The sequence below is a fragment of the Halichoeres trimaculatus genome, unplaced genomic scaffold (assembly GCF_033239565.1).
Source record: "Halichoeres trimaculatus isolate MK-OKI-2021-1 unplaced genomic scaffold, fHalTri1.1 fHalTri1_scaffold_5, whole genome shotgun sequence".
In the NCBI taxonomy this organism is placed as follows: Eukaryota; Metazoa; Chordata; class Actinopteri; order Labriformes; family Labridae; genus Halichoeres; species Halichoeres trimaculatus.
The window spans coordinates 39,776,597-39,797,323 of record NW_027437183.1 but is presented as its reverse complement, the minus strand read 5'-3'; the positions used below and the strand labels follow the sequence as shown (position 1 = coordinate 39,797,323).

Genomic DNA, 20,727 nt, shown 5'->3' with positions numbered 1-20,727 from the left:
TTTTAAGATTAATTTGTATTAACAATCCTTTCTGGTATGCTAAAAGTCAATAGTGTCCTGATGGTGCAATGTGTTTATTTTTTGATTAACACATCCATTTTGGTGTTTTATAACATAATTAACCAAATTCTTACTTTTTCTTGATAAAAAAGTTGAACGCCCTCATTTTGTAATAAGTGATGCAATATGTAAGACCTTATCACATAATGCAGGTTATTACGAAATGTGGCATTAATTAAATGTGGCATAGTAGTGGGGCTCATCTCTGGGGGGGATGAGTCTGCATACAGGGCTGAGGTGGAGCAGCTGACTGGGAGGTGCAGAGATAACAACCTGCTCCTCAGCACAGCTAAGACCAAGGAGCTGATCATCGACTTTCAGAGGACTAAAACAGACATTCCACCCCTACACATCAACAGGGAATGTGTGGAGAGGGTAGAGGACTTCTGCTTTCTGGGAGTCCACTTAGAGAAGGACCTGACCTGGACTGTGAAGACCTCTGAGCTACTGAAGAAGGCCCAGCAGAGACTGCACTTCCTGAGGGTGCTCAGGAAGAACAACATCCCCCAAAGACTGCTTGTGTCTTTCTACAGGTGCACCATCGAGAGCATCCTGGTGAACTGTCTGTGTGTGTGGTACACCAGCTGCACAGTGGCTCAGAGGACGTCACTACAAAGGATCATCAACACAGCTAAAAACTAGGGATGTAAATCACCAGTTTCATGATGATACGATACAATATCGATTCTTCGGACAACGATATGATATTTGCCGATATCACAAAGCCTGTCACGATACAATACGATACAATTAAGGGGCCTTCGATCGATTTAAGATCGATTTATGTCCTCACTGAACACAATCAGCAACATTTCACCTGCAGACCTTTGGGTATGACAGTTTGTTGAGGATTATAGCCATCTGTATGATCTTATCATGTTTTAAAATTAAAACTGGTTAAATTCAGGTAAGGTGCTTTTTTGCCCCCACAGTTACCTTATGGGTCTGACTGTTAAACTGTAATGTTTGGTTTTTATATCAAGTAATGATGCAACACTATAATTAAAAATGACTGATTACATAAACTTTATTATTGACCTCCAACATTTGACCATTTTCTATCAAACCAAAAATGTGAAGCTTTGATTTTAATTAAACCGAAAAATTTCTATTGTTCAAAATTAGAACTATCAACTTAACTAACTTAACATTAATAGTTTGTTTGTTTTTTTACTGTGATGCCTGATAAGCACAGTTTGTATGTCAGTGTGATCAGACTTTGTTTCACTGTGATGTCGATGTGGAGGAGGAATAACACAAAGCTCTTGCCGTTTTACTTTTTAACTTTATGAAATTTCATGAATCAGTGCGCTACATAATCAAATGATGAGATAACTCACTGCAGTCGTGTGATGATGCACTCCTGTCGTCTGTGCAGCATGCATCCTCTGCAGTCAGGTCGACCGTATCTTACCCGGATACAGGAGAGCTATTTTATGATTGGCCGATATGTTTGGCTCCCTTTTAGCTCTGTGATGCTAACAGCGTCTTGCTACAAGTTCGCCTACAGCAGTGTGACTCGGTGGGCACTAAACAGTACGTTTTACAGCAGGAGAAATATCAGGCGTGGCGTGTCAGAGAGTGGAAAGGTTCAGATGTGTGTCTCATACGCTGAGTGCGTGAGGCTGAGAGGAAACTTCACAACGACTCGCGGTTGGACGGAGACGGACATGCGTGTCCGGTCGGGATTTCAAAATAAAGGCGTACATTAAAGACCACGATGATGATCGATGTTTTGACTTTCCATCGATGTGATTGGATCATTGCTTAACCAATCGATGTATCGATGCATATCGATTGATCATTACACCCCTAGTGCTGAGTCCGTCTTTCAGTCATTCACGATCATAGTTGCGAATCTGCGGCGCCTGTGCATGTGAGCGGCGTTGCTTTGAGGGAGCTCCAAGGGGAGGGGGAGGAGGGGCTAGGAGGAGTGCTCAGATTTTTATGGTAAATTTTTTTCACCTCATTTTCCAATTTGCAGGCAATCCTGTCAGGGTTGCCCTTTACCCCCACACATAGAAAATATGTCAACCTCAGGGCATAAATCCTGTCGGAGCAGGGGCGGCTGTGGTTCAGTGTTTGAGTCTTCACCTCAAAACCGCAAGGTCGGGGGTTGGATTCCAGCACATGCTCCAAATTGCTCCCACTGTTGCTCAGTGGTTTGTGGATTGGTGTGAATGTGTTAGTTAAAAACTGATGGTTCCCAATAGAAGCCTCTGCCATGGGTGAGTGAATGTGGTGTGGATGGGTGAATGAGACTAGCAGTGTAAAGCGCTTTGAGTAGTCGGGAAAACGCTTATAGACTAGAAAAGCACTATATAAGTACTGGTTTTTTTGGGGGGCTTTCTGTGGAAAAGATAAAAAACTTCATTTCCATCTGCAGATGATGTTTTATTTAATCAAACAACATGATGTCAGATCTTCTCACATTATATAAATATCTTTTCTTCCTTAAGCAGTCTCTCAGTGTATGAAACAAACTTGAGTAAAAGTCCAGCCTATCCTTGAGTAACTCATCAGAATATTCTGAAGTCCCAACAGAAATTCCAATTGTTTCCACATTCAAATATCTTTTTGTCCATATTTTCTCATGTATTGATAAAAATTCCAATGTCAGTTTTCAATTGATGCACGAGTCCATCTGTAAGGATCTAGAGTGGTCCATGTGTTGTTTGATATCAGATATCAGCATGAATATCTCATGAATATCTTGACATGTGATCTAAACCTTCCTCTGATAATCAAAATATTTGATCACAAAAGAAAAAAGTTTTGGTTTTTAGATTGCTATTATTATTATTATTTTAGTGTTCACAGTGGAGGGGGTCCATCATGATCTGGGGCTTTTTCCTTTAATGGAACAATGGAGCTTCAGGTTGGTCAGGGGCGTCAAACGGCAGCTGGCTCTGTGGAGATGTTGCAGGGGCCTCCTTCATGACTGAGGGCCCTGGTCTGTGTGGTAATGACTGGATTTTTCACCAGGACAACGCTGCAGGTCACAATGACCGGCTGACAAAGAACTTCTTCCAGAGGAATAAGCTCACTTTTTGGGACCCCTCTGTGTGTTCTCCTGATCCATATCACACTGAGAACATTTGTAAAGTAGAAACCTCTGTGTGCTCAAGCTCAAGAACTGTGAACTTAACCAGCTGTGTGACTCTTTGATCCCCTCCTAATCAAACACTATGAGCTGTTGATGTTAGTACATGAAACTCAAAGAACATATTTTTAGTGTTTTAAAGAGAGTTTTGCTCTGTGAAAAAAGCAGTGTTGTTATTTCTCATCACAGATGCAGCAGGAAATCGCAGTGGCAGCTAAAGAAGGGTGTGGGTTGAAGTAGGACACATTGGAAAACGTGACCTGTTCATTTCCAGACGTATGGCACTGGGGTTGATGTGTTGATGCTGACAGCCCCAGCTGTAGCTATTCCTCCCATTACAGTTCTCATAAATGAGTATTCACAGTTGAAGGCTATGAGAAAACTATCAGTTTGCAATGCTTTGTTGTTTTTTTTGCTGGTTTAGAAAGTGAACTCTTTCTTTTGATGTGAGCACAGATACTGTTGCATGTTTGTCCCATCCTGCTGATAAGCTGTAGGACAGTCTGGAGGATGGGAGGACACAGTCCATGGGACAGACCAGGCACACAGGGTCACAGAGATAAGAGGGCATCTTTGAATCACCTGCACCAGCAGCTACAAGTAACTTTATTAACTTGTAGCCAACTGAAGATCTCATCGACAATGGATTATGGTTGAACCCATAGTCTGTTTATAGAGTGGACAGTTTGGCTCCACCATTCATCATTGTACGGTTTTGAAGCCAAAATTCCCCCGTCACAGGCGCAGACATTGAAGCAGTTTGCAGCCAGAGTCTGTGTAGTAGAGACTGTGAGGGATTCTGGGAGAATCTGAGTGGGGCTGGGTGACGGATATCTGTTTTTTTTTTATTTGGAGAGTCTAATCACTTCTTGACTCTACCTCCTGACATATTTTACTATCACTGAAATATATTAACCAAGAACGGCAGCTGTCAATCATCGTTAAATGTGACGTAAAACCTGGTTTTTAACCTCTTATAACTACTGAAAACGAAACTTTTCAGAACAAAGAGGACTTGAATACAAGACAGCCAAATGATACTTTCAAACCACCACAGCAATTGAACGTGAGAAACATTTCTACCAGGTGTATTAAGTTTTTTAAGTTTGACCCACCTGGAATGGCTGGAAAGTTGGATTTTTTGACTTATACTGCAGCCAGCCACCAGAGGGAGCAGATTTTGTGGCAACCTCACTTCGAGCCAAGCAAGATGGCGTCCATTTTTTTACAGTTCAATGGTTGACCCTGGGACTGCTTTCAAATGCACATGCAAATTAAATATTTTTTTTTCCATTATTTTCAAACCATAATCGTCACAAATAAAACAAATAATTGCTGAAATATTTTTTCTCTGTGTTTACAGAATCTTTACAATATTGATAGTATATGATTTTAACTTTTTGAACTGAATGACTGAAATAAATGGACTTTTCCTCCACTGTCTCATTTATTGAGACACACCTGTATCTTCAGCCGTCAACCTCATGTTCTGGAGAATAGAAGAGAAAAAGAAAATCCCCCATCTGCCTCATTCTCGTTTCTCCCCCATTTAACACTGGAATACTACCTTTTGATAGCTCCAGGTCCACACATATTTTTATGGATTACATTGTCAAATTAGAGATGAAATGAGAAACATCTTGAGACACAGCCAAAATATGAGTACACACTTTTTTTAGAGCCTTGATGAAAAGGGAAAACTGATTTGTGTCCTTTTATTCTGATATAAAGACATTATTTCATGTTATTGAAGTACAGAGAATGCAGCCATCAATGAAATAAAGAAGCAGTATTTGGAAAGCCAGCCAGTTTCCGACACACTCAGCTCTCTTTCAAACTGGTCATAGCAACGCATGGCAAAACAAGTGCAAATACTAACACAGTGATTCATCAGTATGTTATTCACTCCATGGGAGTCATACATACCTCCAGACTAATAAAGACTCATGTGAGTTAATCCCACTCAGCATGTTATGGTACTTCAGTAAGAAAAGTAAATGTGTTAAAGTGCTGTCTAAGTAGTGTTCATGCACAAATTTCAACAACAACATACCCTGGGATCATTCATGGGCTCTTGCTGTGAATATTTTTGGTATTTGTTATCGGGATGTCATATTTTGACCCCTTTCAAAAAGTGATTCACATCAGCACTTTTGTCTTGTGACTGATTTTCAGCACATGCTGCTGACTTCTTTTACGCTTGCTTTGAGAAATCCAGATGTGTGAATACAAGATTTCTGTAATTCCCAAGTCCTGTTTATGTATGAGAGGATGCTGATTGGTCTACTGTTTTTCTAGTTTCACATTTAAACCTCCTCACTTAAACAACTGTTTTGTTGTTTTTCATTCAATAAAGGCCTAAAAAAGGTTTAGTAGCAGCTTTCAAATTTAAAGGAGGGTGAATTTCCCAGGCTCTGACTGAAATATAGTCAGAAGAGTACTCAACGAGCCAAGGACCACCCTGAAAGTGTTCCAGAAAGACTCGGAGGCAGCAGGTACAGCTGTTACAGAGAAAACAAAAGGCAATGCACTCCACCGCCATGGCCTCTATGGACGCTCCATTCCTAAAGAAAAGGCCATGTTTGGAGGAGACATGGCTCTGCACATCAGCCAAAAAATACTACACCAACAGTTAAGTTTGGAGGTGGAAGCATCATGGCAAGGGGTTGTTTCTCATCTCATGGTATTGGCAAACTTCATATAACTGACGGAGCAATGAATGGAGCCATGTATGGGGAAATTCTTGATATGAATCTGCTGCCATCCACCAGGATGATGAAGATGAGACATGACTGGACCTTCCAGCAGGACAACCATCCAAAGCACACGGCAAAGTTGACTCTCAAATGGTTTCAAAAAAAGAAAATCAATCTGTTAGAATGACCGAGTCAATCACCTGACCTCAATCCAACTGAACATTTGTGGAAAGAACTAAAGAAAAGGGTTGGGGAGGGCACCAAAGAATATTCCAGTTTTAAAGACAATCTGTGCAGAGGAATGGATCAAAATCACACCTGAGCAGTGTGGGCGATTAGTTCAAACATACAAGAAGCTTCTGGAAGCTGTCATTGCAAACAAAGGCTTCTCCACTAAGTATTAGATGAGTCTCAGTCAGCAAGTTCAATACTTTTTTCCTGTGTTATCGTACTGAATTCACCATAATTATTATTTGTGGACCTGAACGTTGTGATTTCTTTTCATGTGTGGATTATTTGAGTTAATACCAATGTCTAGTAGAAATTTTGTTTGAATTGCTATATATATATATCCATCCATTTTCTATACCGCTTATCCTGTTTAGGGTCGCGGGTGGCTGGAGCCTATCCCAGCAATCATTGGGCAAGAGGCAGGGTACACCCTGGACTGGTCGCCAGTCAATCACAGGGCTGACACATAGACAGACAACAATGCACGCACACACTCACACCTAGGGACAATTAACCTGGTGAGCATGTTTTTGGACTGTGGGAGGAAGCCGGAGTACCCGGAGAGAACCCACGCTTGCACGGGGAGAACATGCAATATATATATATATATATATATATATATATATATATATATATATATATATGTACAATGTACAATGTGAGGGTAGCATATGTCTCTGGGATGTGAAAATAATGCAGCTTATAAATGAAGTGAGATAAAGAAATCCTGATTCAATTTGGATTTAAGTGGCTTTTTGAGTGCAAGTTTTTTTTTTAGATTTATAGGGAAGGAAGCTCTTGAAGAGGGGGTACTTACAATGCTGGATGTTCAGACTAAATCTGTGCAGATTATCAAGCCTCTACATATTTTGGATATGTTGTAGAAATCCCTGCATCTGTCTATAAATGGATCAGTCACCTTGTTCTCAAAATAGCACCAAATCTTGAAATAATGGTGTCATGCTCCTGACAGGTTCATGTCACGTTGGAGGGGTGGGTCTTAAGGACCAAGATCTGTCCATAAAGCTCTGCAGCCTACAGACCTGCAGAGGGCCAGCCAATCAGAGGCAAAGGGGTTTGCGTAGCAAAGAGCCTTAAAGAGACAGCAGCCCAAAGGAAGCGATGCAAACAGGGGCTGAAATAAGGGTATTTTAAAACAGCAGTGAGGGGAAAAAAATGAGATTTCCTTTCACTTTAAATCATGTAAAATGACTACAAGGCACCAGAGAGACAGAATAAAACCTCTAAAAATTCACAATACTTCCCCTTGGCCTCATCTCTAAGTTTTACAGGTGAAGTTGGAAACATCCCTAATATCTGTTGAGCAATCAGCAGATTATGAAGACACAAATTCAGCACCAAAGAAGACCTCCTCTTCTCTCCTGGCGATAAGCTCAGGTGAAGATGATGTCACCAACAGCGTGCTGTTGGCCTCCAGTAGAAACAAGCCGGATGTGTAGAGCGATTTTCTCCATGACACCAGGCTGCAAGTCACAGTGTCAACTGATGACAGGAGGGCCACATCTTTAGGGTACTTCACCCGGGACAAGTACACAATGTTGGTGAGTTTCAGCTCCCTGGCAGATGCACATGGCTCGGCCCCACTCTCAAAGGTGATCTGCAGGAAGACTCTGTACATGCCCTGTCTGGGCACCACGAGGCGCCCACTGGAGTAGATGAAACCCCCGCAACAGTGGGCATTCCCATCAGTACTCTCCCAATCCAGATATTTCCCTTTAGTGATGACACCTTCAGGAGCTTAGAATGGGAGCAGAAAAGGAAAATCAAGCATTTTTTGCCCTTTAAATTAACACTTTGTTTGATAAATACCAAGAAAAAAGCCTTTTGTCTTCTTCCGGTACTTTGAACAATCAATCCATTGTTCAAATAGTTTCATTTTATCATTCAGGGAAATTGAAACCACGGTGGAATAAAAATACTTTTGGTATTTTCAGACTTTAGACCCAGAAATCTCCTTATGGTAATGGACCATCCTGTCTTAACCTGTATTACCTCTCTGGGTTACTTATCTCCCAGCGTGCAGTTTGCCCGTCACACCTACGGTCTCTAAGTCAAGGAACTTGATCTTTTCCAGATGGAATGGAGAATCACTGTCTGCTGAGATGATTCTCATGTCTTGCTTCATCCAGGTTTAGCTTTATCTAACTGACCTCTTTCCTTCAAAACCTTTCTCATTCCTAACACGTCTGTCATTGTGGTGGATGAAAAGGGTCGTACCTGTCAGCATGGCACTGGGAGTTGTGAAATCTGTGCAGTGCCGAGGTTCTTCCTTGTCACCTGCAGCGATACAAGAGCAGAGATTTTGTTTTATCACCTTTGCTAGCATACTTGATTTCTTCTGTCCTTATTAAGCTCCACACTCATGGTCTAAAGAGATTTGTTCTTTTTCATTTAATTTCTTTGGTGCAATAATAAATCCAGAATCTCATGCAAGAAACTATGCATTCTCAGACCTAATCTGGTGTGTGACCCTGCATACCACCCTCATAAACTCAGGTTCTGTTGTTGAAATAATACATAAAAGGTTAAATATTAACAGTCTGGCTGTCAGGTTGTGGCACTCTTGTTTAACAGATTTCCCAGAGTAAAGGTCTTTGCACAGCTGGTCAGATTTTTGATGGTAAGATTTTATGTTCTGAAAATCTAAAGTGTGTACCTCTCCTGAAGAGGCTTGGGAGCAAACAATTTGACCACCTCATGGTGGACTTGGAGACTTGGAGATCTGGCATTAATGGTTCTGAATGTGTTTAGAACATGATCAAACAGTCTGAAGTTTTGTGTAGAGCTTATGTGACACCAAAGATCAAATTGAATCACAGATCTGATCAAAAGCCTTGGAATTGTTTTGGTCTACCTGGAGCGGTCTGCTGTCAGGTCTTTGTGCTCGGAGCGCACAGAGTTTTCTACACAGAGATCAGAGATTTTGACTTTTGGGGGATAAGTCCTTACGTAAACTAACCCTGTGTACCCTTGGGTTCCCTTTTGGTTTTAAAGGCTGGCTCTTCTTAACTGGAAGCAGCCAAAGCCAGCACGCTCCATAAAGGACTCTTTGCTGGACCTCGACTAGCTTAATCATTCTGAGGATTTTAAAAGAGGGTCTGAGCAGGCTCTGGTATACCATTGGGAAATTTCTGGGTTAAGATCTTTGTATTATGGTATATTCCTCAGTAAGGATGCTGTTTCCTATGATCCGACATCTCTTAGTACATTACTGCCTCCTTGATGTATTAACCTGGGTCCTTAAATAGTTTCTGCATCCTGGGAGATACAGACATTTGGTAGGCTGTGTGGGGGATAAAGTATCTTAGGGGGTAATGAGTCAAGTACAAGGTCATGTGACCCTGGTGATGAGTTGTGTTGTCATTTCTTTGTCCCATATTCCCTGTGGTTGTCTGTCTTGTCATCTCATGTACTTGTAGCTCTAAAAAAATGAACTACAGTGATTTTCCTTCAAACCTTAATTATATACACTATAAACATTTCTGTCACGGTGATAATGAAACATGTGGTACCTGTTGGCACAGCACTGGGACTTTCCAAATCTGTATGTTGCTGATGTTTTTCCATGTCACCTGCTGCAACACAACAGCATAGTTTAACAGACAGATAATTGATTAAACATTTAACCTGCATAGAACAATATCTCTGAATTTGATGCTTACCTGGTGGATGGGTGTAAGATTGCATTGTTGGCTGGAGGGAAACAAAGACTTATTAATGTTTTTGACAAGTGCAGTTTTTGTAGAAGTAAATACTTATCATAACAAATCTATGACAAGTTACATGTTTAAATCTAATAAAAGACTTCATAGAACTGCAATATGAACAGCTACTAAACTTCACACCTGCCTTTGTTTATTTAAATAACATGACAAGCAGTGGTGTAGGGCAATGGTTCCTCAAGGGAGGGCCCTAAAACACTGACATGGAGTCAGAGATGCCTTCCAACATTAAAAAACTATTAATTATTGCACTTTTTATCCATTATGATAAAGATACAAACAATACTACAGGGTTAAATTCTATATGACACCAAACATTATGGGCTCTAATTTCGTAGACCAGGCCCAAGCGCAGGGGCACCTGCCCTGTGCTTGCGCCTTTGCCGTGCGGACAGGGCGTGACCGGCACACTTTGCAAGTTTCCTACAGTGCCAAGAGAGGCGCAGTCAAGGCGCAGAGGAGCGCATCCACGCCTCCCTCCGCGCATGGCAGAGAGGGAGGAGAAAAGCCGTGAGTGAGTTTAACACAGCACAGCGCTGTTTTCACCGATCAAATGAGCACCTCTCCTCGCCTCTAAATGCCCTGCGGCCGAGGCGCAGCGTCTGATTGGTCTGAGTCATCCCCAGCACCGCGGAAAGTGTGCTGGAAAGACACGGTAGCGGAGACGGTCAGAGCTGCTGTTCCTGCAGCAGGACAATGGACAGCGGGGTGCAGTGGAGGACACGAAGCGCGTCACAGTGTGGGCCAGCTCCCGGGACAGATGTAATCTGTTCCTTTGTCATTAATAGGAGTACAAAATTAGGAGATAGACAGATAAGTGAAGGGGGGCTGATCCCCCACTTGCCAGTCACAGACAGAGACAGAAGACGGCCAGCAGCCAATAAGAGGGGGACAACAGAAACTCTGTTAGTGACTATATATTGGTGCTGAGGGAGAGAGTCTGGGGGAGTCTCATGAACTGTCTCTGCAACATGTAGGGACAGGGAAATGAGGCTGCACCAGAGATCTCTGTAAATGCATATACTTCCCTTTTGTTAATAAATTTGTGTTCAACTGAGAACCAGGACGTCTCCTGATCCTTCCCCATCAACGAACTACGCGGAAAGAGGTGAGAGGAGAACTGAGTCAGATTAATAATTTCAAGGTATTTTGGTCAGATTGATAGCATCACATTTCTTAACAGAAGTAATTAAAGTATTTGGGAAATTTAGAACTAAGACATCATTTTGAGTGACAAACTATATCTGTGAGGTACCCTGTCAGGAAAGCAGTGTGGGAACATGACTGAGTGCACAGTAAAAGGTAACCTGTAAGGCAGTGTGGAAAAGTACCCTGTCAGGATAACAGTGTGGGAAAATGACTTAGTGCACGGTTAAAGGTAACCTGTAAGGCAGTGTGGGAAAAGTAGCTCTGTCAGGATAGCAGTGTGGGAAAATTACTGAGCACACAGTTAAAGGTACCCTGCAAGGCAGTGTGGGAAAACAGTAGAATTGACACTTAGATGTATGTCATACACCTCACCTCATTTCCAACAGAGACAGTTACATAGCTGGCTTATTCATTCAGAATACTTTTGATCCACCTGCACTCCTGGTTTGTCATCGCCAAATAGCAGAACCTTTGGTGATATACTGTATACTCTCCCAGTGTCTCCACCTCATCCTCCTTACAATAATGTACTCCATCTTTTTAGATCACTTTAAAAATAAAGACTAAAACAGAGAAATATGGGAAATCACGGGTAAATCCTGAGTGACATACATTTATTTCGTCTCTTTTTTCTTCGTCTTTTCTCTCCCTCTTTTCTTTGAATTAAATGAAATGAGAGAAGCTAGATATATACTCAGTATCAGATGTTAAGGCTGTTTATTGTTTAATTGTAAGATGTGCATCAAACTTCCAGCTGCCGTCAGGTTAACGGCTTTAATCTGACATCAGATGTGACGGGACAGTTAAAATAGATACAAATGTATATGCTGGTTCAGACAGTTACATTAAATAGTGATTACTGTGATTGTTTACTGCATTAAAATGTGTCTGACACTCTGGAAACCTGCCTCTGAGACTTTGTTGACGTGAGAGCACATGTGCCAAATTACAGCTGCGGAGGGTGCGCTCCGCTTTGCGCCGAGAATAGACCAAGTTGGAGCTGGCGAGCTTTCAGCGCACTTTCTGCACTGTTTTTGGCACAAAATGGTCACTGCGCCAACATGAATCTGCTGACACCTCCCCCTGGTGCGCTGTCACACCCATCTCTGTGCAGATGGTTTACCAAATTGTCAAATTGGCAGCGCAGGGCGGTGCACCGCACGAAAGTAACACTGTGCAGGGTGCCCCAGGCTTGCGCCCCCTGCGCTGCGCCATGAAATTAGAGCCCTAAATGTTTGATATGCTCTCCACATTTCTTTGTCAAAGACCCCTGTAAAGACTAAAATCAGGATAACTCAAAATTTAAGATTCTCTGCATTTATTTCTTCATTTGGCACTTTTTTTTTTTTTTATTTGTCTATTAATGTTTTCGTGCTGCAGAGGGTCATTGGTCACAGCACAGCTGTTTTTGGGATGATTTGACATCACTAATGTGAAAAGACTACATATGGTCTTAGATGCTTGACACACAGGGCTAGTGTAGCTCTACTCAACACAGACTGTCTGAGACATGATAGACTACACGCAGGGTTTAACTGCAGTAAAGACTTTCAGTGCAGCCTTTGGTCTAAAATGTGCACCAGCTCTTCGGACGGCTGGCTGCAGAAATACCCCAAACTACAAACACACCAAGATCACTGCTTTTTTAATGTCATCAGCAATGCAAAAAAATTTACAACTAAGGTCTCAACATGTATTTGCTAAGAGCTTTGGATGCATTAAGACTTGAAACATAAACAAAAGAAGTCTATATTAACACTAAAAAACTGCCTCTTACCATGTTCATTTGTTTTTTAGATTGGTCTTTAGATGTCTGTTTTTGGTCTTGGTTTGACCAGCGCAGCTGGATATCACAGCACTCCTGCCTGCATTAACCCGTGCTTGCGGAAGGAGCGCGCGCTTTCCGGTGTCCTAGTTACCTTGCAGTCTGGGGAATGGGCTCGCGCTCCGAACACCACGGCAGCCGCTAAAGCGAAGACCGCAGAGATCAGAAGGAGATGAACCGCAGCCAGGAACTTGGACAACCGCTGGAGATGCCTGTGTTCCTGACGGAGGAGTTGTACCGCAGTGTCTGGTCCGTAGTCGTCCTCCATGCCACCGGTGTGCGCACTGCTGATCAGCCGCCTGCTTCCGTCCATTTATCTGGGAGGTGTCGCCCACGTTCAGACTGCTGCATTGGTAGGGAGTCTCGGTGTGAGCGAGTTTCACTTTGTGGGAATTTAAACACGAACTTCCTCTTTCTCACATGTATTCTGTCAAAAACAATTCATCCTCAGCATGAAACGAGAATCACCCAGCTATTCTCCAAACACCTACTCAAAATAGTTTAGATAAGTTAAGCAGGAAAAGAAGAGAAGCACTCAACAAGAACTTGAGTGTACTTTCCCAAATTCCAGGATGGCCGTGGCACACACTCTCTGGTCCCAGCTGTGATAGAACTGTTTTGTTTTAGTGATGGATCACCGGTAAAACAGATTAGACCTTTGCTGTCTCTGGCTCTGCAGTGCGAAGTGAGTCACTGCTGATTAGGTTAATAATAAAGACAAATGTTTGCTTAAAAAGTTAAATCCGTTTCCAAGCTGAAACAAGTTATGAACATTGTTTGCTTACCAGCATCAGAAAAGAAATGATCAGTCCTAATTTGAGGAAATGAATGCTCAATATGTTTAGCTCTGGAGGTCGAAGAGAAAAGTGCTGCTGTGTTAGGAATTAGTGCCATGTACTGTTGCCATGCCATGAAATACAGACATGTTAGAGTCATGAAGGAGGGATTCCTTCCATAGCAAAATGTTTTCCATGTTAATACAAGTTTGATCACAATCATACAACAAACATATTATCACAGTAGCAAATTGGTGCCACACCAGAAAAAAAAGACTTGTTAGTATAACCTGACAGCAGCAGGTTATAACCTGGTAAGTTTCACATAATGACCACATTCTAATGACATTTGTATGTGATCAGTTTTTGTAACTAGAATTATTTTGGGCTTCCTGTGATCTTCACTGGTTGGTTGGTATTTGCCCTTCCTTAATGAACTGGTGTCTCTTTGGGCCCAAACCCTGAAACACTTCTGTTAATGCTTCTATAGAACCATTTCCCAATAGAAGACAGCAGAATCTCAGCCCAAACATGAAGTGGAATTTGATCAAACTTTGTAAGTGTTCCTTATTAAAGGAGACTACAGCAGACTCAGTAAGACTCAGTGTGGGTTCCTATAAAGTACTATAAATTATGGAAAGGACCTTTTCACCTTGCTTCATACCCATATCCATCCGGCTCATGAATGCCTGACCTGTCTTTGCACTTTGCACTTCTGGAATAAGCTCATGAAAGCCTGCTCCATGTATGTTTGCAGGAGCCTATGCCTATGTGTATTAATCATCTATTTATATAACTTCTGTATTTTAATCAACTCTTTTTATTAGCTCTATTTATTCACTCATTCATTCATTTTAATTAATTTTCCTTTATCAGTATTTTTAGGTTCACTGTTTGAATGCATGTTGTATTGTACACGCACTGATGCTTTGCACAAACTAAGTTCCTAACAAATAAAGTTCTTTGAATTGAATTGCATTCACCTCATGCCTTTTTACATTGTCTCTCTCTGTTAGTCTTGATTTAAGCTGTGCTTTTTGTTTTTACCTTATTGTGCTCATTGTTTGTTTGTGTTTTATTATTTTGTGCTGATTGCTTGTCAAAGCACTTTGTAAACCATGTTTTAAAAAGTGCTACACAAAAAAAAAATGGTGACTGTCTCTATGGAGTGTCAACATGACAGTATGGACTGCTGCTGGCTGCCCACCGGCTGTTAGCTGCCCACCTGCTGCTGGCTGTCCATGTGCTGCTGGCTGCCCATCTGCTGCTGCCAACCCACCTGCTGCTGGCTGCCCACCTGCTGCTGGCTGCCCATGTGCTGCTGCCTGCCCATGTGCTGCTGCCTGCCCATGTGCTGCTTGCTGCCTATCTGCTGCTTCAAACCCACCTGCCACTGGCTGCCCATGTGCTGCTGGTTGCCCACCTGCTAGCTGCCCAAATGCTGCTGGCTGCCCACCTGCTGCTGCAAACCCACCTGCTGCTGCAAACCCACCTGCTGCTGCAAACCCACCTGCTAGCTACCCACCTGCTGCTAGCTGCCCACCTGCTGCTGGCTGCCCACCTGCTGCTGCAAACCCACCTGCTAGCTGCCCACCTGCTGCTAGCTGCCCACCTGCTGCTGGCTGCCCACCTGCTGCTGCCAACCCACCTGCTAGCTGCCAACCAACCTGCTAGCTGCCCACCTGCTGCTAGCTGCCCACCTGCTGCTGGCTGCCCACCTGCTGGCTGCCCATCTGCTGCTGCAAACCCACCTGCTAGCTACCCACCTGCTGCTAGCTGCCCACCTGCTGCTGGCTGCCCACCTGCTGCTGCCAACCCACCTGCTAGCTGCCAACCAACCTGCTAGCTGCCCACCTGCTGCTAGCTGCCCACCTGCTGCTGGCTGCCCACCTGCTGGCTGCCCATCTGCTGCTGCAAACCCACCTGCTAGTTGCCCACCTGCTGCTAGCTGCCCACCTGCTGCTGGCTGCCCACCTGCTGCTGGCTGCCCACCTGCTGCTGGCTGCCAATCTGCCAGTGCCAACCCACCTGCTGCTGGCTGCACACCTGCTTCTGGCTACCCACCTGCTGCTGACTGCCCACCTGCTGGCTGCCTTCCTGCTTTTGGCTGCCCACCCACCCTCTGCTTGCTGCCCACCCACCCTCTGCTTGCTGCCCACCCACCCTCTGCTTGCTGCCCACCTGCTGCTGACTGCCCACCTGCTGCCCAACCACCTGCTGCTGGCTACCCACCTGCTGCTGACTGCCCACCTTCTGGCTGCCCACCTGCTAATGCTCACCCCTTTGCTGCTGGCTGCGGACCCACCTGCTGCTGGCTGCCCACCAGCTAAAGCCCACCTACCTGCTGCTGGCTGCTTATCCTCCTGCTGATGCCACCCTGCTGGTGGCTGCAGATCCACCTACTGCTGGCCGCCCACCCACCTCCTGCTGCCCATCCACCTGCTGCTGCCCAACCACCTGCTGCTGGCTTTGACCTGACAGAGACCCACTTTTTGAGGTGGTCTCGGTCCGCTTCCAAACGAGCTCTGGTGAGGTTCGTAGTTCTCCGGTACAGGTCTGAATACAAACCTAGGTCCACCCGAGGAGGACTGCTCTTGAAACTGAAAATGATTTTGCAGCTCTAATAAGAGCACAAACACACAGTGCTGTCCAATGAGAGCACTGATCGTCACACACATGGATGTGTTTACAGAATATAGTCCACTTGCAAAAAGTACAATCTGAATACGAACCGCAGCAAACAAAAAAAAAAAAGTCCGCTTTTGGTCCGGACCAAACAAGTGGACCAACGGACTTTTCTGGTCTGAATACAGCCTTAATGAACGGAGCCACACGCTGCTTCTCTTGACAAATTTGTGCACATCTTCATGATGATGTAGGTTGTAACTTTGAAAATGATGACTTACGAAAATGCCCCTTCCCCCATGTTAGTGTGTGCTGGTAGAGAAATGACCCAAACTGTTTCCTGAGCCAGGCTGGAAAGATGTTCATTCCTGCTCTTAAGATCTGATTTTTTTGTCTTGGGCCATGTCCACATGTAGCCAGGTATCTGGGACACCACGTATATTTTCATACATTTACATCTGTCATCCACACCAAACCACAGTTTTACGTCATTAAAAACCATCTTTTCTGAAAACTCTGACCAAAGTGAAGCTGTGGAAAACTCTGGTTTCATGTTAACACCAGTAAACAGAGTTTTCAGTTGTCAAACATCACAGCTGAATGACAGGGGCTCATTATGATTGGCTGACACCTGTTTTATGTCTTGAAAACACTGACATAGATGGGTTTGGCATGCCTCGAGCCGCACTTACCGGCGGACTTGCCCGCTGTGTGTGGACGAAAGTATTTTTAAAAATGAGCGAGGGGGGTATTCATTTTGGAAAATACCCAGCTACATGTGGACATGGCCTTGGTGTGTGTGTGGTTCCTGGTGTTTCTGTAGACAGCCTCAGGTGGACACTCAATGTTTTTAAAGTGTTTTGAAGTCAATTACTCCAGTAAGTGGGAGTTTTCTTAAACCTCCCGCTTACTGGATAAACTGTTAAAGGTCAACAATTCCATTTAGTGTTGGAGATTTACTTACTGCACATTTACACTTTTATAAACCCATTAAATGGTAATGCAGTCAGCGTTTATGATTTAAACATTCTGTCTGTGAAGTAAGGAAGCACTGAAGCTGCCTAAAGAAAAGTCTCTGTCTCATCCTCCTACTGAGGAAGAGAGAGGCACAATTACACCTGTACCAGATCGGGTCAGTATCAGAATGGAAACCAAAACCCAGGTGTTTTGGTTTTGTTGATCATTTGGGTAAAGACTCCATTTCCCATGAGCACTTTTAGCCCCCACTGCACATACAAGACTAATTTCGTTTTACACTGTACTCTTCTTTGTTCAAGACTACTATTCCCAGGATGCAACGCAACAAGGTAATGTATTTCCTTGTAGTTAGGTAGAGCTGTAGTTTGAAAGGTGACAACAATTAACAACACTGTAAACTCAGTTTGTAGTTTAGTATGCAGAAGGTGAGCAGACTGTTTATCTCTACTCACAGCCCGGTGCTCTGAGCGTGTCTGTAACTTCTAATGTTAGTGAATTCTGATTCTGTCCTACCAGAGCTCATCTACCAACTCCAACCTCACCAAGCAGAGGTAACGTAACCTGGCTCTTCATTTTACTGACAGACGACCACTGCAGAATAACTGCTGCCTGTTCAGCCTGTGCTCTATCACTCTCCTGTTCAGCTTCAGGCACGTCAGCGGTGTCTTCTTTGATGAGCCCATAACCCAGTCTGTAAACTGAGACAGGGGTTCAGGTCACACGCGAGACAAACAAAGACAACAGTTAAACCCACTTTTATTTGAAAGTTTTGTTCTGACTTTGTATTATTTACAGCATTTTATTCTGGGTTGGTGGTGGTGTGGGTGGTGCACTTATAGTCCTGCAGCTGTGTTTATGGCCAAGTCTACTGAGAATAAGAAAGAAAAGAAAATTACAAAAAGCCACGGGCTGACTACAACATCACACCCTGACAGAGCAAAAGGTCGGGAGCTTGTTGAGTGACAGTGTACACGTTATTCTAGCTGTACAATAATAGTGCTACTATTCACATTCATCTGTACAATAATCTATTTACAGTGGTCACATTAGGGAAAGAGCCAGTACCTGAGGAGTTGGTTCCATAAGTAGCTCTACTCATTCAGCGCTGTAGAATGAAGTGCACCCAAACAACACAGAGCACATGGCTCCATGCCCGGGATCAGGTGTGAGCTTTGGGTTTATCACTAACAGCAAATCACTCTTTTAGCTGATGAAACTGGATTATAGGGGATAACAATGAGCTGTGGACATGTTCAGGCCGGTTCTGCTTCATAACAGCAACACCAACACTGGATTCCTGTCAATGCTCCGGGCAGTAAGGGCTCTTGTCATCCAAGACTGAGTCACAGTCTGTGAGAACCCAACCTGAACAAAAATATTATACATGGTTTGTACAACTTTTGCCGAGGTAGACAGCAAAGAGCAGATTAGATAGCAGATTGATTACAGTGGTTCACTCAAGCTGAGGATGAGTCACAACCCTGCAGCAGTGCCAAGGTGTAAGGGTTTGTTGTAGTTTCTATAAAAGAAACACTCCTCTAAGATACTTCGGATGAGCTGGCACTTTCAACAAAAGACAGGAAGCTATTAACAAAAGAGCTCAATTCAAGGCCCAAGCCCTCACCTCCCCCATGACTCTCTCCATAACACACAAACTGTACACAAAAACGTACTGGCCAATTCAAATTACCATTCACATTAGATAAAACACCATGAATAAACACAACATACATGTGCAGCATTTCTCCCCAGATGAAACTTCAACCAATAAATAAGAGCAGAATAAAAACTCATTAAATAACAATCATTGTCTCAGTTTGTGATCACAGCTCAGTGATCGCTTTATAACTTAAACAGTCTGAAGTCCACTTGAAGAATGTCTGAAATGTCCTTTAACCAGTGACAGGATCCTTGTTTCAGCAGACTGCACCTGTCTTTAACACATGCCAATCATCCAACTCTTCTGCACAACAGCATCCTCTGCAGGCACAACTCAAACAAAACACTTTCTTCTTTGGGCCCATGTCACTGATTCACAAAATCATATCAAAAAGGGACGTTAGGTTGGGAATCTGTCTGTGTTCACATCATCTTCATCTCACTGTCAGTTTGCAGGTGTTGTGCCATGCTGCAGAGCAACAGGGTAACAACAGTAGTCATTACATGAGGAGCTTTGGATTTGGTACTTTCCAGCAGCTTTGTGACATCAGTCCTGTCTGCTCGGTCGCCGCACTAAGCCTTGTAGCAGTTTCCCTGTGTGGTGAGAGCCAGCTGGCCGTTGGGTGCCACCTCATTGGCCTCGTCCTCCAGCAGACCCGACACGTCAGCGTTGGGGATGCTGTCGTGGTAGCTGCTGAAGCTGATGTTGTCCTCTTTCAGCTCGATGGTCCAGAAGGGGGCATTGAGCTTGCGGTTCTGGTATTCCCGGTAGGTGTAAACACCCCCAACGAAACCCAGGAGCAGCAGCACCACCAGGATGATAACAGCTAGGATGATGATGTTGAACTGGGTCCAGGAGACTTCGGTCAGGGCGGCCGTGGTATTGTCAGTGGGGCTGCTCAGGCTGGTGAGGAGGGCCTGGGTGGTGGCAGCCGTGCTTAGCGCAGTGCTCATGTTACTGCTGGATGTGGAGGAGGGTCCACCGTGTGCTGGGGAGGTCAGAGTGGTGCTGGTGGGTGTGGAGGATGTGCTTAATGTGTTGGTCTCTGTTGTGGTCGGAGCAGCTGGTGTGGGAGCAGAGCGCGGGGCTGCAGAGAGAGAAAAGTCAGACATCAGTTTGAGCTTTCATTTGCTGAGTGGGGCACTTTGACTCAGAAGCTGTAAAATTTCCTGCTTCATGTCTGACCGCTCTGTCCCATCACTTTGTTTGCTGTTTGTATTCTGTGGAGAAAGTGGGGACGTCAGCTGTTCTGGAGTTTTGGTTTCTTCCATCCATTTGACGTTATGGGCAATTGGAAAATAACATGTGCAACTAATCCTGATCAATTCGGGTCCAGATTCCTGTCAGCACAGATCTGACTGCAGGATAATGTGTTTGAAATGCACAATGGCAAGCTGTAAAAGAGACAACTTCCAGTGAGTGTTTATGTCCTTGATAAGAAGCTGTGTGTCTATGTGTGTGCGTGTGTGTGTGTGTGTGTGTGTGTGTGTGTGTGTGTGTGTGTGTGTGTGTGTGTGTGTGTGTGTGTGTGTGCGTGTGTGTGTGTGTGTGTGTGTGTGTGTGTGTGTGTTTTGTTTCTGGTGATTCTTTAGCCAGCCTTAAGTGGAATCCAGAAGAAGTAAAGACCAGAGTTTCATTCACTATAAGTTTGACCTAAGTTCACTGAGGCACCTGAAACCCTCTGGTGTCATGCTCTCAGTTTGTATCTGGCACGATGATGTATCAGCTAGATTTCTGATTTGGAACTTGACGCTGCGATAACATGTTGATACATAACTCTGCTTTTTACTGAGATACAAGCACACATCTTATGCCACTCCCCCTGCTGGCACACATGCAGCGGTCAACCTCCAACAGCATGTTGGGGTTGTCATGGAGAAC

At 43.9% G+C, this 20,727-nt stretch overlaps 2 protein-coding genes across 2 annotated transcripts in view; both read right to left on the bottom strand.

Annotated features, from left to right (window-relative positions):
• Positions 1-6,756: 6,756 nt before the first annotated feature.
• LOC141790922 (lymphotoxin-alpha) lies at positions 6,757-13,103 on the bottom strand. The gene is made up of 5 exons (XM_074671085.1): positions 12,902-13,103; positions 9,774-9,804; positions 9,624-9,686; positions 8,329-8,388; positions 6,757-7,848 (listed from the first exon to the last, which is right to left on the bottom strand). Exons 1-5 carry the CDS (start codon positions 13,073-13,075, stop codon positions 7,427-7,429), a joined length of 750 nt encoding a protein of 249 aa, XP_074527186.1. The 5' UTR covers positions 13,076-13,103; the 3' UTR covers positions 6,757-7,426.
• Positions 13,104-17,925: 4,822 nt separating this feature from the next.
• LOC141790902 (multiple epidermal growth factor-like domains protein 9) overlaps positions 17,926-20,727 on the bottom strand; it is a 76,007-nt gene continuing 73,205 nt past the window's right edge. Inside the window, exon 6 of the mRNA XM_074671055.1 lies at positions 17,926-19,933. Coding sequence (XP_074527156.1) covers positions 19,419-19,933 — 515 coding nt within the window. The 3' untranslated portion in view covers positions 17,926-19,418. The remainder of the gene's footprint in view (positions 19,934-20,727) is intronic.

Bases quoted from the DNA above. Each gene is read 5' to 3' on its own strand.
- LOC141790922 (XM_074671085.1), bottom strand. From the start codon at position 13,075: ATGGAGGACGACTACGGACCAGACACTGCGGTACAACTCCTCCGTCAG. The intron at 9,687-9,773 runs GTAAGCATCAAA...GTTGTGTTGCAG, and splicing joins ATCTTACACCCATCCACCAG to CAGGTGACATGGAAAAACAT. The intron at 8,389-9,623 runs GTACCACATGTT...GTATCGCTGCAG, and splicing joins TCCCAGTGCTGTGCCAACAG to GTGACAAGGAAGAACCTCGG.